Raw genomic sequence first — 13487 nt, 5'->3', positions numbered from 1 at the left:
CACAGTCTATTTCTCTATGTCCCTTCCTTTCTCAGTGTCTCTCACTCTCCTGTGCTCTGTCTGTCTCTCTCCCCGTCTCCTCTTGTGCATTTCTTCTTCACTCTTTTGTTCCAGTTTTCCACAGACTTTGAGACAGTCTACGATGGTGTCCAGTCCGGACACATGACACCAGCCCAGTAGGAAAATGGAGCAAGAAAAACTGGCAGGAAAGCTGTTCATCAAATACCCTTTAGCAATATGATATTGTAACAATATTGGCTAAGAGGAGGGATTTTGTCTTCACCTAGTTTCACCCTTTTGTAAAAGCAGTAGAGCGGCGAAAAAGGCAGACTTGAATGTTCCCCAAATCTAATTTTAGAAAAGGACTGTACTGAAATGCAGGGAAAAGTTCAATCTATATAGCGTGGGCTTATACTTCAGTCTTCAGGGCTCTCAGTAAGCTGTCGTCTGACCCATATATCCTTCATTTTTTCTCCTCTTCTCCACCTATCTTTTGCTGCCAAACTTTGCAGGGGGGGAGAACAGCTGCAGGCTCTCACATTCTCCACTCCTCCTCCTCCTCGTCGTTCTCCCCCTCTTCGTCTTCCTCTGTTCGCATCCTTATCCTCCTCCTGTGCTGGGATCCAGGCTCGGGGCCCAGTCAGCTCCTTTCCTCTATTCTCCTATACGAGCTGTAAAATCAGCCCTGATTGCTTCCTCCCCCCCCCCCCCCCGTTTTATCTCCTCGGGATAAAACCTTCCCAAACCCGGAAACGTGCAGAGAGGTGATCCGCATTACTCCTCCACATTAACACTGATAAACTCACAATGGAAAAAGGAGCACATGGACTATGGCCACACAAGGAGAACACATAAAACACGATCAGATGCGAAACATATCTGCGTATCACATCCACGGCCATGACTTTAGACTTGGCAAACTCCCTCCTGAAAGCTGTGAGAACAGGATCGCTGCCAGCAATCATTCGGAGGAAGAGCACCATCAATCAGCTATAGGATCCTTATCTCAGCCCTACCTGTCATCCCAAACAAAACCACATGGCTGCCTTTGAGAAGTACAGGCATATAAGCTCCTTAATGACTATCTATCCCGACTGCTACCTCTCTGCCTTTCCTCCTATTGACCTGCAAAATCAGTAGTGACAGACAAAAAGAGATGAACGAAGACATTTTGGCTGGTGGTAGAAATGAGAAAAGCTGCGGTAATATGACACTGGTGTTTGCTCAGCATAAGGAGTGAGTAACTTCTATGGAAGGAGCACTGACTTCATCTCCCTGACAGCCAAATCTATTACATTGTGACAGCTGACTGACTTATTTTATTCAAGTCGGCCATTTCTCCCTCAAGCAGATTCAGGCTAAGTGAAGTAGCAGCTAGGTTAGGATATAATAAAATAGAATAGGCCAGATTACCACTCTAAAAACACTCTCAGTATGGTTTTAGATAAGATAAACGTATCATGTATGAGTTGCCTATTTGTAGCACTGTCTTCCACTCAAAACAAATATAAAACTGAAATACATACTTATTTTACAATTGAACCCAAGGGTCAATTTTAAAGGGTTCAAACCAATCCAATTCACAATGAATAGAGACATGGGGCAATTATGAAGTTAGCATATTAGCATTCAACACTCTCGCTCTCCACTGTGTTTGTATGTGTGCAGCACAGAGCTAGGCCCACAGTGGCAGCACCAGCAGCATTCTTTCATACCTTCGCTTGTAGCTTGGCAACCAAAGGGGTGCCCCACTACCCTACATCCTTGTGAAAAGGACCCCCAAACCCCCCCCCATGGACCCACAGAACACAACTGCATTCACATCCAGAAAGGCCACACTGCCTTTGGGGGAAAGTCACAAACCCTAGCACACATTGATGTTGGTTCCCTCGCTGTTCCGCAGTTGGCTGAGTGTTTGGAAATTACACTGTGTAAAGCTATGAGACTATTCTGAATTGGGGGATTTTTGGGGTCATTATTAAAGGATTTGTGCAAAAATGATCATTTTCCCTGAACAATTTGACATGCGGTCATGCGAGCCGAGTCCAGAGCAAGAACCGTTGTGGCTGCCAGCTGTGTTATTGCTGAGATCATATTGCTATACAAGGGGTTGGTTGGTGTGTGTGTGTGTGTGTGTGTGTGTGTGTGTGTGTGTGTGTGTGTGTGTGTGTATGTACTCACCATGTCGAGCTCCTGGGAGACACGTCGTTTGCGTAGCTCCTCCATGCGGTCGCTGACGTCACTGAAGCAGGTGTTGTAGTACTCTGAGTACTCCTGGGCCAGGTCATCTATGTTGCCCAGAGAACCATCCTGGAGAGAGGAGGAGAGGGGGGGGGGGGGGGGGGGTGTTAGCCAGTGGACCAGAACATCCTGAGGAAGGAAGGCAATCTTATAATCAAATTTTGAAAGAAAAAAATGGTGTGCACTGCAAAATATGTCCAAAATATGTCCATCATGACCACGTAAATGAATTTAGTAGTCTTAAATCTTATTTTTCAAATCTTGTTTTTCTTTTTTAATGCAAAACAACTTGTTTCGAGAAATTTCCAGAGTCAAGTGATATTATCTTGATACTAGTGGAGTGATCAGTCTCGTTTCAATACATTGCCAATAGTTCCTAGAAAATTACAACTGCATTGTAAAGTGAAATTTCTCATTCGACTGCAAGAATTTTTTTCACTTCCTTAAAAAACAAACCAAAGCTTTTAAGCGGAATAAATGACTTGTTAAGGTGGACATTTTTGCAGTGCAATCACCATAACATTATCCCTGTGACAAATTAATTCAGTCTCCACCATGACAAACCTTAAGTACTGACCTTGGTTTTTACACATCTAACAAAATCTGTACAAAAACACCCGTGCAACCCTTCACTCCCTCATGCTGCTTCCACCACCTTTACAGCTTCTACAGCCCACCAGTGCTCCAGGTCAGGAGACCCCCCCCTTCATCTTTTCCATGTTCCCTAAGCGTGGCTCGATAAAACCACTGTCACATACACTAGCAATTAGTGGCATATGAAAGGTGCCTACTAAACTGGCAGGCATGCAGTTGGGTAAACCTGGCATGGCAGTGGGGCGGCATAGAGACACCCTAACCCTAATCACTCGCACACCACCGTTTCCTACACTGCTATTAGTGAACTAACTCACTGCTATAGTGGCAATGGGAATGCAAATGAGGGATAGGAGATGTAGCGGATGTGGCTAGTTCAGCATGTAATAAGCTGGCAAGTTTAGGAGAAGATGAGGAAAAAGTGAGTTTGTATGTGTGTGTGTGTTCGTGTACATTTGTCTGTCTGTGTGATCGACTGCTCTACTGGGCCATACATAGCCTCAACACACCATTAATTCCAAAGCTTCAACTAGGGTGGTAAACGTTCCACCCATCTACCCATACAACACAAATCTAAAAATAACCTTCAATAAAAGGTCTGTATATGTATATTTTGGCCGTTCATTGATTCTTATCCCCCACAGTAACGACAGCCAGTCTGCTCTGCTCCTGGGCTTTGTCTTTGTGGAGGCCCATATCAGGAATGCCCTTTACCTCCTCAGACATTCTCCAAACCATAAACCAAACACACTCTTCCGGCTTGCTGCAGTTTAGATCGGCACAGTTCCTGTCTTTGTGTGGAAGACGTGTGTTTAGGATTGAAGGAGGAAGCTATGCTCCAAATAATAAAGACCTTACTCAACAGAATACTCCTTGGATATGATGCTGAAGATTGGCCTCTAGGTTACACTTGGAGCCATTAATAGTGTGGCCAGTTGAAACCTGGGTTCTATAAAACTTCTGAAACTTGAAAGTCAATGAATACAAAGTGTCAGTACCGATGATCGTTTGCTGTGAGCTTGGCACAGAATTTAATGCTTTCGCTCCAAAATGAGATAACAGCCATTTAAAAAATGTAATACCTAATCTCACATGATTAATGATTAGGGAAAGTCATTTTGGAAAGTCATTTTGGAAAAACATGCAAGATATTCAGCTATTTTACTTATATATCCTATATATCGTATTTCCCATACTTTAAAATGAAACCCTAGGACATAGCACAGCCCCTTTTGTACAACTTGGGAGAGAGGACTGACTCCCATCTCCTGCCTTGGTAAAAATGTAGGCCATTCTAGCGGTGATGGCTAACTGTTGAATATTCATCAGTGTTGATCTAATCTGTGCCAGGCAGACAGCTAGCATTGAGTCACTGTGTAGGGCTCGAACAGTCTCTCTCAGTCTCTGTCTCTCTCAACAGGACTCCCTATCTGAGTGCCAGGCCACAGATGAATGGGGCACTGTGGAGTGTGCCACACACACACACACACACACACACACACATGCACAGACACACACATTCACACACAGGGGCATAGGGGCTTCTTCAGAGATGGGTGTCTACTCATAGAGAGAACACACATTAGCATGCACGCACACACATGCTGGAGAATTCAAAAACAACACTGGACCAAAACAAACTGAGGCGGGCCAATGATTCACAATCCAACTCAGTGGTTTGAGTTATGGAGGGCAATTACTGATTATGCATTTAAATGTACCAGCACTAACAACACACATGTTTTCTCTCCGCGTGACTCAAAAGTCCAGTTTGTCTGGCTGTGATCTATCCTCCCGGTCTCATTACATGAGAACTCCTGCCATGTCCAGACATATGGTTTGAGATGACCGAGCTTCCCAACGGGAACACTCCCCGAGCAGACACATGCTTTCCCTTTCATTCCTCACACTGACTGAGAGCACGCTCTTATTAGAGAACTCCAGGATGTTTTAATCACCATAAACAAGCCAGGACTGGGCTGATCTATTCACCATATCCAACCGAGAAGCAGGAACCCAATCCTGAGAGTATACTGACTCCTGATTGACTAAAGACCACCCCGATTAGGGTTAACAGTGATGGATTAGTTGGGCCTGACAGAACTGTGCCACCACAGCAGAAATGCTGATGTATGTTTTTTCCCGTGCCACTGTCTGGCCTCAATCCCTCCAGGAACTTTGGAGTTTGACGTAACGTAAACCTCAGCTATGCACAGGTAAAGCCTCATGTGGTTTGCTGGTGTGTGCATTGGCTCTGCCCACTGAGTCTCATAAGGATGTGTCTGTGTCTATATGTGTGCATTCGTGTGTGTGTGTGTGGATATCTGGGATTCCTCCGCTGGCATTAGCTCATGGAGCTCCAACACAGCTGGTCCCAGCTGGGACGTCGACTGGAAAGGGAGCCCCCTCCCCACCCAGCAACATCGCAACACACGTCCCACAGCACCCCGTAAAGCGATACTGCGTATGTACAGTTATGTACATCTACTTGTGTGTATAGTGTGTGTGTGGGGAGGAGCGGAGGTGTGAGAGAGCGCACGTGAGAGCAAGTGCTGAGAGCGTAACCGCCTTTGGGAGAAACAGATTAAGTGAGAGAACACGTGAAGAAAGGAAAACCGACGGCTTTTGTGGATGCGAGATTGATTGTGCGTGTCGGGAGATAAGCGATTGAGTGTTTACGTTTAAGGGCGAATCCGCCGACGTGGGAGCGAAGGTGGGAGAGCACGCGGGGGTCTGACAGTGGTCCACACAGCAGGCGGAGAAAGGTGGTGGGGGGGAGGAGACGGACAGGGGATGATTTGTGTGCTACTGACTGGGGAAGCCGTGGGGTGAGAGGGGGGGTAAAACATCTGGAGTCTGGGAAGAGGCACTTTAAAGAAAACCTTTATCTATCACAAAGAACCTATGGAAAGGTCTTAAATCTATCACCCGCTAGACAACATATGGGTCTGTGTGTGTTAGCATACTGATCTTACCAATCACCATTTAAAAATTCCCCAGTATCTCTTGCGTATGTTAACCATTTAGGACACAAATTCACCAAAAATATAACCTGGAATATAAACTGAAGACAAACAAATGTAGATTCTGTTTGGATTCGAGACTCATAAAGTCTCAGCTGACGCAACTGCCTCTCCACCCTAGATGTGCGGGAGGTCAACACCCCAGTTTGCCTCGCGAACAATAGTCATACAAAAACCAACACCCAAGCAAACACAAAGAGTGTGTGAGCGAGCCTGTGTCTGTGTGCGCGCATGTGTGTCTATGCATCAGCTTTGACATTAAGCCACAAGTATCCAAGCCCAAGATACTGTTGTTCCATCAAGACGGCTACTCCCAATTCCCTGTTCAGCTGAAACTTGTCAGAGCGCACTGACACACACTGTGCTGCAGGTCGATTCTGTTCCAAGACTTTGCGTAACTCTCTAAACTTTTAGAGGAAATGCTTTGGGGTACTCCTGTAAAGACACTTGCAGGAGTTTTTATTCCATAAAAAAAAGCACAAACCACTGTGAAATGACTGAGTGTCTGTCTGTCATGTTGTTTACCGCATCAGAAGACAAATTACTGGTATTACACCACACTGGGTGAATATTTCAGTAATGTGTGATATGAATGCTATTGAGCCATTACCAAGAGATTTACACAATAACTCATTTATCCAGAATGTAAGATTAGTTATAAGGAATTTAGATGATTAGCACCCATGGCTGCATTCCAATATACAAATATATTGCCTCCCGTGTCTCTCATGGAGATAAATCAAATTACCTCAGCTTTCATATTGGAATCTACCTCACGTGAGTAGAAATATATAGGCTCCATATGCCCACGCGAGGGAGCACGGTTGAGGAGATGAGAATGGAAACAGCATTAAGGCCTGGTGACCCCTGCTGACTTAATCAATTAACCATGGCATTCCAGGCATTCTTGCTACCCCGGGGTTTTGGTTATACAGACATAAGTCAGTATTAAGTAGCGTCCGTTTGGTAAAGAGACAAGGCTGGGTGCTGTGCAGGAACCTCCACGTCTTAAATTTAATCCTTACTGTCAGTATCAATAAATATGATAGCTAAAATATACCAAAGGATCTACGATTCTGTCTGTCACTGAGTCTGTGGTCTATCATTCTGTTTCTGCCAGTATGATTACCCCACAAATGCACATAATCTTCACCAGTTTGATGCCACGATTTGCCACACTCCACTCATACTCACAGCCGCTAAACATGCAACAGTGCGTTCAACCTTCACCACCTTGGCCAGTTTCCTTGACTGAAAGAAATCACCACAGTTACAAACTGTGGAAGGACTTTTGTTGGAGGCGAAATTCATTATTAATTTACCCAAGGTCTGAACCAAACAGCCTGGATGAAACATTTAGTGTGGGCAGTTAATGTGCTGGAGTTACAAGCTGTGCCAATGAGGATTTATTCTTTTTGGGGTAAATCTGGTGGAACACATTTCAGTGTATCAGAGTATCGCCATTCAACACTTCCACTGGACGGATCCTGCGGCGGTCACTTTAAGTTTCACAGCATAAATAGTTTGAGTCAGCAAGCTGTTCTTTCCATCGCTTTAGATAAAGATATCGCCAAAAATGTGCACGCCACAGTTCAAGTGACTATTTCTTCAAGATACAACATCTGAATGGCACACTAAAGCGCTCTCTTGTAAAGTTATTAAAAAATTCCACAGCCAGCATGCGAGGCAGAACTCACGGGTGCCGACAACTCGGGTCCCCTTGCATGCTTAGGAATCACTGCCAAGTTGCAGAGCTAATCTCTCAATCAAGTTACATTCAATTCATGTTTTCCACAGCATGTTAGATGTTGCGCACTCTCTCAAAGAAAGTGCTTGTTTGTCAAAACCAGCTAGAGAGACATTCCATAAGGCTAAAAACCATTAGTCCTGCCTAACGTGTTTGTTCTGGTCTATCCTTTAGGTACACATTCCTGACAGTGCCGTTTGTCACACTGGGGCTCAGTCACATAGGGGTTGAGTTATGGTGTACATGGCAGAAGCTATTGTTACAGTGCTAGCCTTGTGACTAGCCATTCTCTAGGGGGAGGAACAATGACAACAGATGACAATAGAGTCATGCATCTGATGTAATGTTAGTACGTCAAGTAGTACGATCACTTTCACTTGATACGCGACCACAGGACGGGAGCGGCGGGTTGAAATTGCCACCCACTCACTGGTATTGTGTTGCATTATACTGATGTCTCATTTGAAAGAAGGGAACCAACAAAATTATCCTGTTTCCCCCTGAGTCATGGATACTCCAGCTCAAACCAAAGCCGCGAGAGGCCGCCTGTCCAGCGGTCCCCACACAACTCTTCATGAAAAGCGAGGGTGGGTAAGCAATCCCTCACTCCGCCCATCCCTTTATCCCTCCAGTGGCTGAGGCTCGTCCTACAGCCAAGATTTGACCATCCCCACCCTCAACCTGAGAGGAGCTTCCTGGACTGGTACGGTGTGAGTGACCAATCACAGAAAACTGACCAGGAGTTGAAAGATGAGGCGAATGAGACACGAGGGATGGGAAAAAGATGAGTAGAGACAGGTGGATGAGAAGGTGACAGAGCATCAATCATGTGCAACTCAGCAAAAACCATCACCCAACAAGTTCAAGAGAGAAATGTTCCAGGAGGAGAAGTGGAGAATTCCATAGTATACAGACAGTGGAAGTCTGACTGAAAGGAGAAGTATTTGCCATAGGAGCCAAGGGGGAAGACTGTCGAGGAAGAGGAGGCCAGGGGCCACAGTCCACCCCCTTTAAGAGGGCTTCCTGAGGATATCCGTGTCTCTCAGAGAACAGTGCACCGCCGCCTCAACAGAGGAAACATGCCAGATCTCTGTATGACCTCAATAATGAGCCCAGTCAGGGAGGGGGAGCAGAGGAGAACTGAGCTGGACTGGGCAAGTCTGGGCAACAATAGACAAATTTAGGCTATGATAGGTTGGGTTAGAACTTTATTGGCGAAGTTACAAAGTGGCCTAGCTAGCCTTGGTTTAGCAGGAAAGGACTTGAAGCATACAGCACCACTCAGTACGAAGTGTTACGTGGGAGGAAGCAAAGAGAGATCGCTTCATCTAACATATGTTTCCCAGACGCAATCAATAATCGCGTCTCGAGAGCAGTATCAAAGCCTTAGGTTTGGAGATGAATCATTGTCTACTATATAATCAGAGCTGTCCAAATGGACAAACACCCACCCACGCTCTGTAAAACACTACAAAACTCTCTTCAAAACAGAAAAGGCTTCTCTGCAGGCAAGTAAAATATTTCCCTAAGGCCTTGGCTCAAGATGAACTTTCAAGCAAAACGGGATGAGAGCTTTCTTTCAGAAGCGCAGGGAGGGAATAAAGGATGACTGTCAGCTATCCAGGTTTGTGATCAAATCATCTGGGCAGGGAAGGAGCACAATTAGAAGCTTGTCACGCTCAAAGGCATGTCTGAAAATGGGTGATTTAAGTTTTGTTGAGAGATGCAGCAGCGATTCCAGGTATAACTAGATTGCACAAACCCAAGGAACTTTTGAGGCGCAATGGATGTGTGATGCAGACTAGAGGCACTGCGATGGATTCTCATGAGAACCTGAAACTGCATTGACACACCTCAAAAACATTAAACATTATGCTGAGGCAAAAGTTTCATGTTTCCAGGCAAATAGCTTTAATGCAGCTCATTTAACACTCAAGAAAGAATGTTAACATCTGAGGACTTGAATAAACCTCATGTCTGCAGAAGTGGGTTGGGTCTAGAAGTAAAACCCCATTCAGACATCTGTAAATCCAAGCACTTAGAAACAGCTCCAGCTCCATACGTTCCTAAACTGCCTTTGACTCTTAATTGGCTCAAGCGCTGTTTACTCGGCTTCAACCACAAATAAATGACTGGCTCACTTAGGTATTCTTATTAAACACATTCCACAACAGGCTGCTGTGTATGGTTAACCTCAGAGACAGGGGCTCCTCTCCTCAGAATAACACTGTGGGCCATACAGTGTCCTTTGATCTATAGTCAAACACGATGAAATCTCATTATGAAGATGCACTCTTAGACAGATGACATTCTCCTCGATGCAGATCTCTGAAATTTTTGCTGTTGGCTGTTTTAACGCCTGACACTTAAACAACAGAAGTGTTAAGAGTAGTTCTTCGGTTTGTATGCTGAAACACAAACAGTGGCAGACAGGTAAAGTGGAGTAAGCATGTCGCCAGATCTTTATCAGGACAGATATCTATCTGAACAGGTATGTAGGCTTGTCCTCACGTGTGACGAGCCAAGACCAAATACATCTGCAACGCTAAATTAAGTTGGTTCAATAGGCTTGGGGCAAACCCACATTCAAAAGGGCATTCCCATATAGGGCCCCCCTACAAAACAAAGGCTATTGAAACACATTACACAGTGCTCTGGCTATACATAGCAGGGCCATTTTGCTTCAAGGGAGATAGGGTATTCATTGTGCTCGGGCCATTCATTTCACAGGTCGCATATAGATAGGAGATTGAGCATATTGTTTAGATACAATTCATTAAAATAAGGGCAAATTAAGTCAGTATTCAAGTCATTTGCAGACATGAGTTCTGTTGAAATGGATAGACATGGGTGTATTTAGTGACTCTGTATTTGATTTGATCAAATAAATGGCTGGAATAGGGTTTAATCTAGGAGATCTTTCTAAAAGAGTGGAAAATCTTCTGATGATACTTTATCAGAAGCTCAAAACATGGCAAAGAGACTGAATGGTCCAGAATTGCTGGAAACCATTAGATTGACATTAACTATGCCTACACACTGCCATGAACTCAAGCAACTAGTCACCAGAAGTCCAATCACTTTCTTCAGACATGAGCAACCAAAAGAAATTCAAGCAATATAATGGCGGTTGACCAGTTAGTTGTCAAGCATGGAAAAAGCCAATCAGATTTTTATACTTTGTTTCCCAAGCAGAGTGAAATAGTTCTGTTAAAAAATATTAAGCTGTGCCTGCTGCCACCAAAATGGACAATAAGTTGGTCACAGGGCCATCAAGGCTTCCCAAGACTTCAGAGGTAAACATGTAAAATGATATCTGGAAAAAGATTCTAGCTATTGTTGAGGTCAATGGTTTTGAAATAATGAGAGTGTGCGTTTACTGGCAGGATAGCTGGCTTGCTAACATTAAGGTTAAATTTAATCAGACTGAAAATACATGTTGTACTTTGCTAGACACAACTACAGGCCTGTATGTGTACCGGCAGACATTTTTACTTTGGTTTTCCCTGATTTATTCTGTGAAGATGTGTTTATTTAAGAGTTCTGAAAGTTTGCTGCAATTGCCAATGGAGGTGCTATCTGTGTGTGTGTGTGTGTGTGTGTGCGCGTGTGTGTGTGTGTGTGTGTGTGTGTGTGTGTGTGTGTGTGTTCCAGCTGAAGGGGAAAGACGTCAAAGATGAGCACGGCCTAGTAGACATTTGCCTCCAGAGCAATAAATCTGGTTAAATCGCCTGGCTGGGAGCCCAAGTCTCCCACCCGGTGTCAGAGGGCAGGACAGCTTCTCCCTCCTGCGCAGACACACAAACAAGACACACACAAGGACACACACACACACACACACACTCTATTCACATCCTCAGTTCCAGACCAAACCAAATTAACACCTCTGTCTTCAAACACTCAGACTGGAAGTGACTGCACCACATTTGTTCAGCAGATCAATCAGATCCCATGGCCTGTTAAATTACGATTGCTTTGGCTGCCTTTCCACACAAACTAGCAGAAGACTAGCGTTGCAGAAATCAGTGTTGTTGCAATATATCTCCAAAGGAGAACATGAAGTCCAGTGGATTTGAGGCACAAAATTACTGTAAACAAACATAAACCAACTTGGCTCTCTCTGCTGATTGTATCTTGACTCGGATAACTGACAGCTTTAGAAGGAAAACGGCAAACAAACCAAATCTGGAAATAAGGGGGAATTGATACGCTATGACAAATCAGACTTTCTAATGTAAATGTGCAAGTTTTCACAATGTTTCTCTCTCTACAATTCTCACAGCCATATGCCACCACAGCAGCCTAGCACAGTGGTTTGCTGACTGGGTTCCTAACAATTCACCATAAGTTATCACAAGGAGAGACCATACAGAATAACTATTCTAATGATAACGTTTATGGCTGCTGATGTTACAGTACAGACAGACAAAACAATCTCCTCAGACAGGGGTCCCAGGGACAAAACTTTCTTTTACATGAAAAAGTTTGGGAACTCCGGGCCTAGTGCAAAAACTCCAAAGGAAACAATGCATCATTAAGATATACTGAATCTACAACACTGAATTAAAAGCCATGGGGGCCAAAGTTGTCGCAGCACACACACACACATACACACACAACCTGATGGGAATCTGGCAGTAGTACAAAAGGGTTAATCTCTCAATAGTGCAGTAACCTACCATATTCTTACTCGATTCCAGCTTGCATTGAAATCCGACCGACTCAACAGTATGAGCTCCTCACTAAACAGGCTTACAACCAAACCACCCGACTCCCTAACCACATGTAGAGTGATGGATCTGAAACGTGGGAACTACAGGGACGCACTCCCAAGTGTTGTTTTGATGCGTGATTTGCAAGGACCAACCAGCACCAATACACAATCACCTATTCGGCAATCAGTGGCCCCTTCGTGGACGAGGGTGAAAAGTCTCAGTTAGTTGTTACAGTCTATGTTCCTGTCTCCCCCCCCCTCCAAACTTACCAGCATCCCCATTACGTCCGTCCACAGTTGGGAGAAACTGTCGGACGCGGCGGAGTTGTCCGCCTGGGGCTCATCGGAGGGCGCAGCGGCCCCCTGGTCACCTTCCATAATGTTAGTGTTTCACGGTGTGTTCAGTTTGACCTCTCTGGCGCAAAGCTTCAATGCAAGCCCATACGCAGCGGCCCGATCACCGGCAGTTGGCAAGGCAACGCTTGCTAGAGAAAGTTGCCCTTGACGCACCGGTAAAATGCTCCGACATTCCCAGGCACAAACCGACGTGCAGTGCGTAAAATGCGTCCGGACATGTTTAGGGAACTTCCCCGACACTCATGAGTTGAATCCCAATTCTAAAATAAACAAAAACAGGCTATAATGACAGCCTGTAGTTCTGTGGTCCCACAACAGGTCATTCGTCTGCAAACTTTTTCTAGCGGGGTGTTCCCTGCTCCGCAATCCGCACCGCACCGAGCTGTGCCCGGGCACAAACCAAACCCCGCACCGGCGGGGGGGGGGGGGAGAAGTTGCCAAAGTGCGCAAAAAAACTTTTCAACCAGTTACTGTAATCCCTCGGTGGCCGTCAGAAAAATGTCTAAAACAACTACACCAAAGAGAGAGAGACTTATTTCCATTAAAAATAACGAGTGAGAAAACGCCCGGAGCGCAGACCTTGTCCTCCAAACAGTGCGCCTCCCCCCTCTCTTCACCCGTCGTCCCTCTCCCTCTCTCTCTCTCCCTCTCTCTCTCTCTCTCTCTCTCTCTCTCTCTCTCTCTCTCTCTCTCTCTCTCTCTCTCTCTCTCTCTCACACACACACACTCCTCCCAGCAAAACATTACAGCAGCAAAAAAAACTTGTCCCATGTCAGGAGGATAAAGGCTACCCACTATAGGAATTAGGTCA

The 13487-nt window shown here is 45.1% G+C and overlaps 1 protein-coding gene across 2 annotated transcripts in view; it reads right to left on the bottom strand.

Moving 5' to 3' along the window:
- The window catches only part of LOC139924700 (SAM and SH3 domain-containing protein 1), a 59637-nt gene extending 46381 nt beyond the window's left edge, over positions 1 to 13256 (bottom strand). For both annotated transcript variants that reach the window (XM_078289830.1, XM_078289831.1), the window contains exons 1-2: positions 12590 to 13256; positions 2182 to 2310 (exon numbers count right to left, since the gene is read on the bottom strand). In XM_078289830.1, coding sequence (XP_078145956.1) covers positions 2182 to 2310; positions 12590 to 12697 — 237 coding nt within the window. In that variant the 5' untranslated portion in view covers positions 12698 to 13256. The remainder of the gene's footprint in view (positions 1 to 2181; positions 2311 to 12589) is intronic.
- Between the last annotated feature and the right edge of the window lie 231 nt (positions 13257 to 13487).

The sequence above is a fragment of the Centroberyx gerrardi genome, chromosome 18, assembly GCF_048128805.1.
Source record: "Centroberyx gerrardi isolate f3 chromosome 18, fCenGer3.hap1.cur.20231027, whole genome shotgun sequence".
NCBI lineage: Eukaryota > Metazoa > Chordata > Actinopteri > Beryciformes > Berycidae > Centroberyx > Centroberyx gerrardi.
The sequence above is the reverse complement of the archived record's forward strand: the minus strand, read 5'-3'. Positions and strand labels throughout refer to the sequence as shown.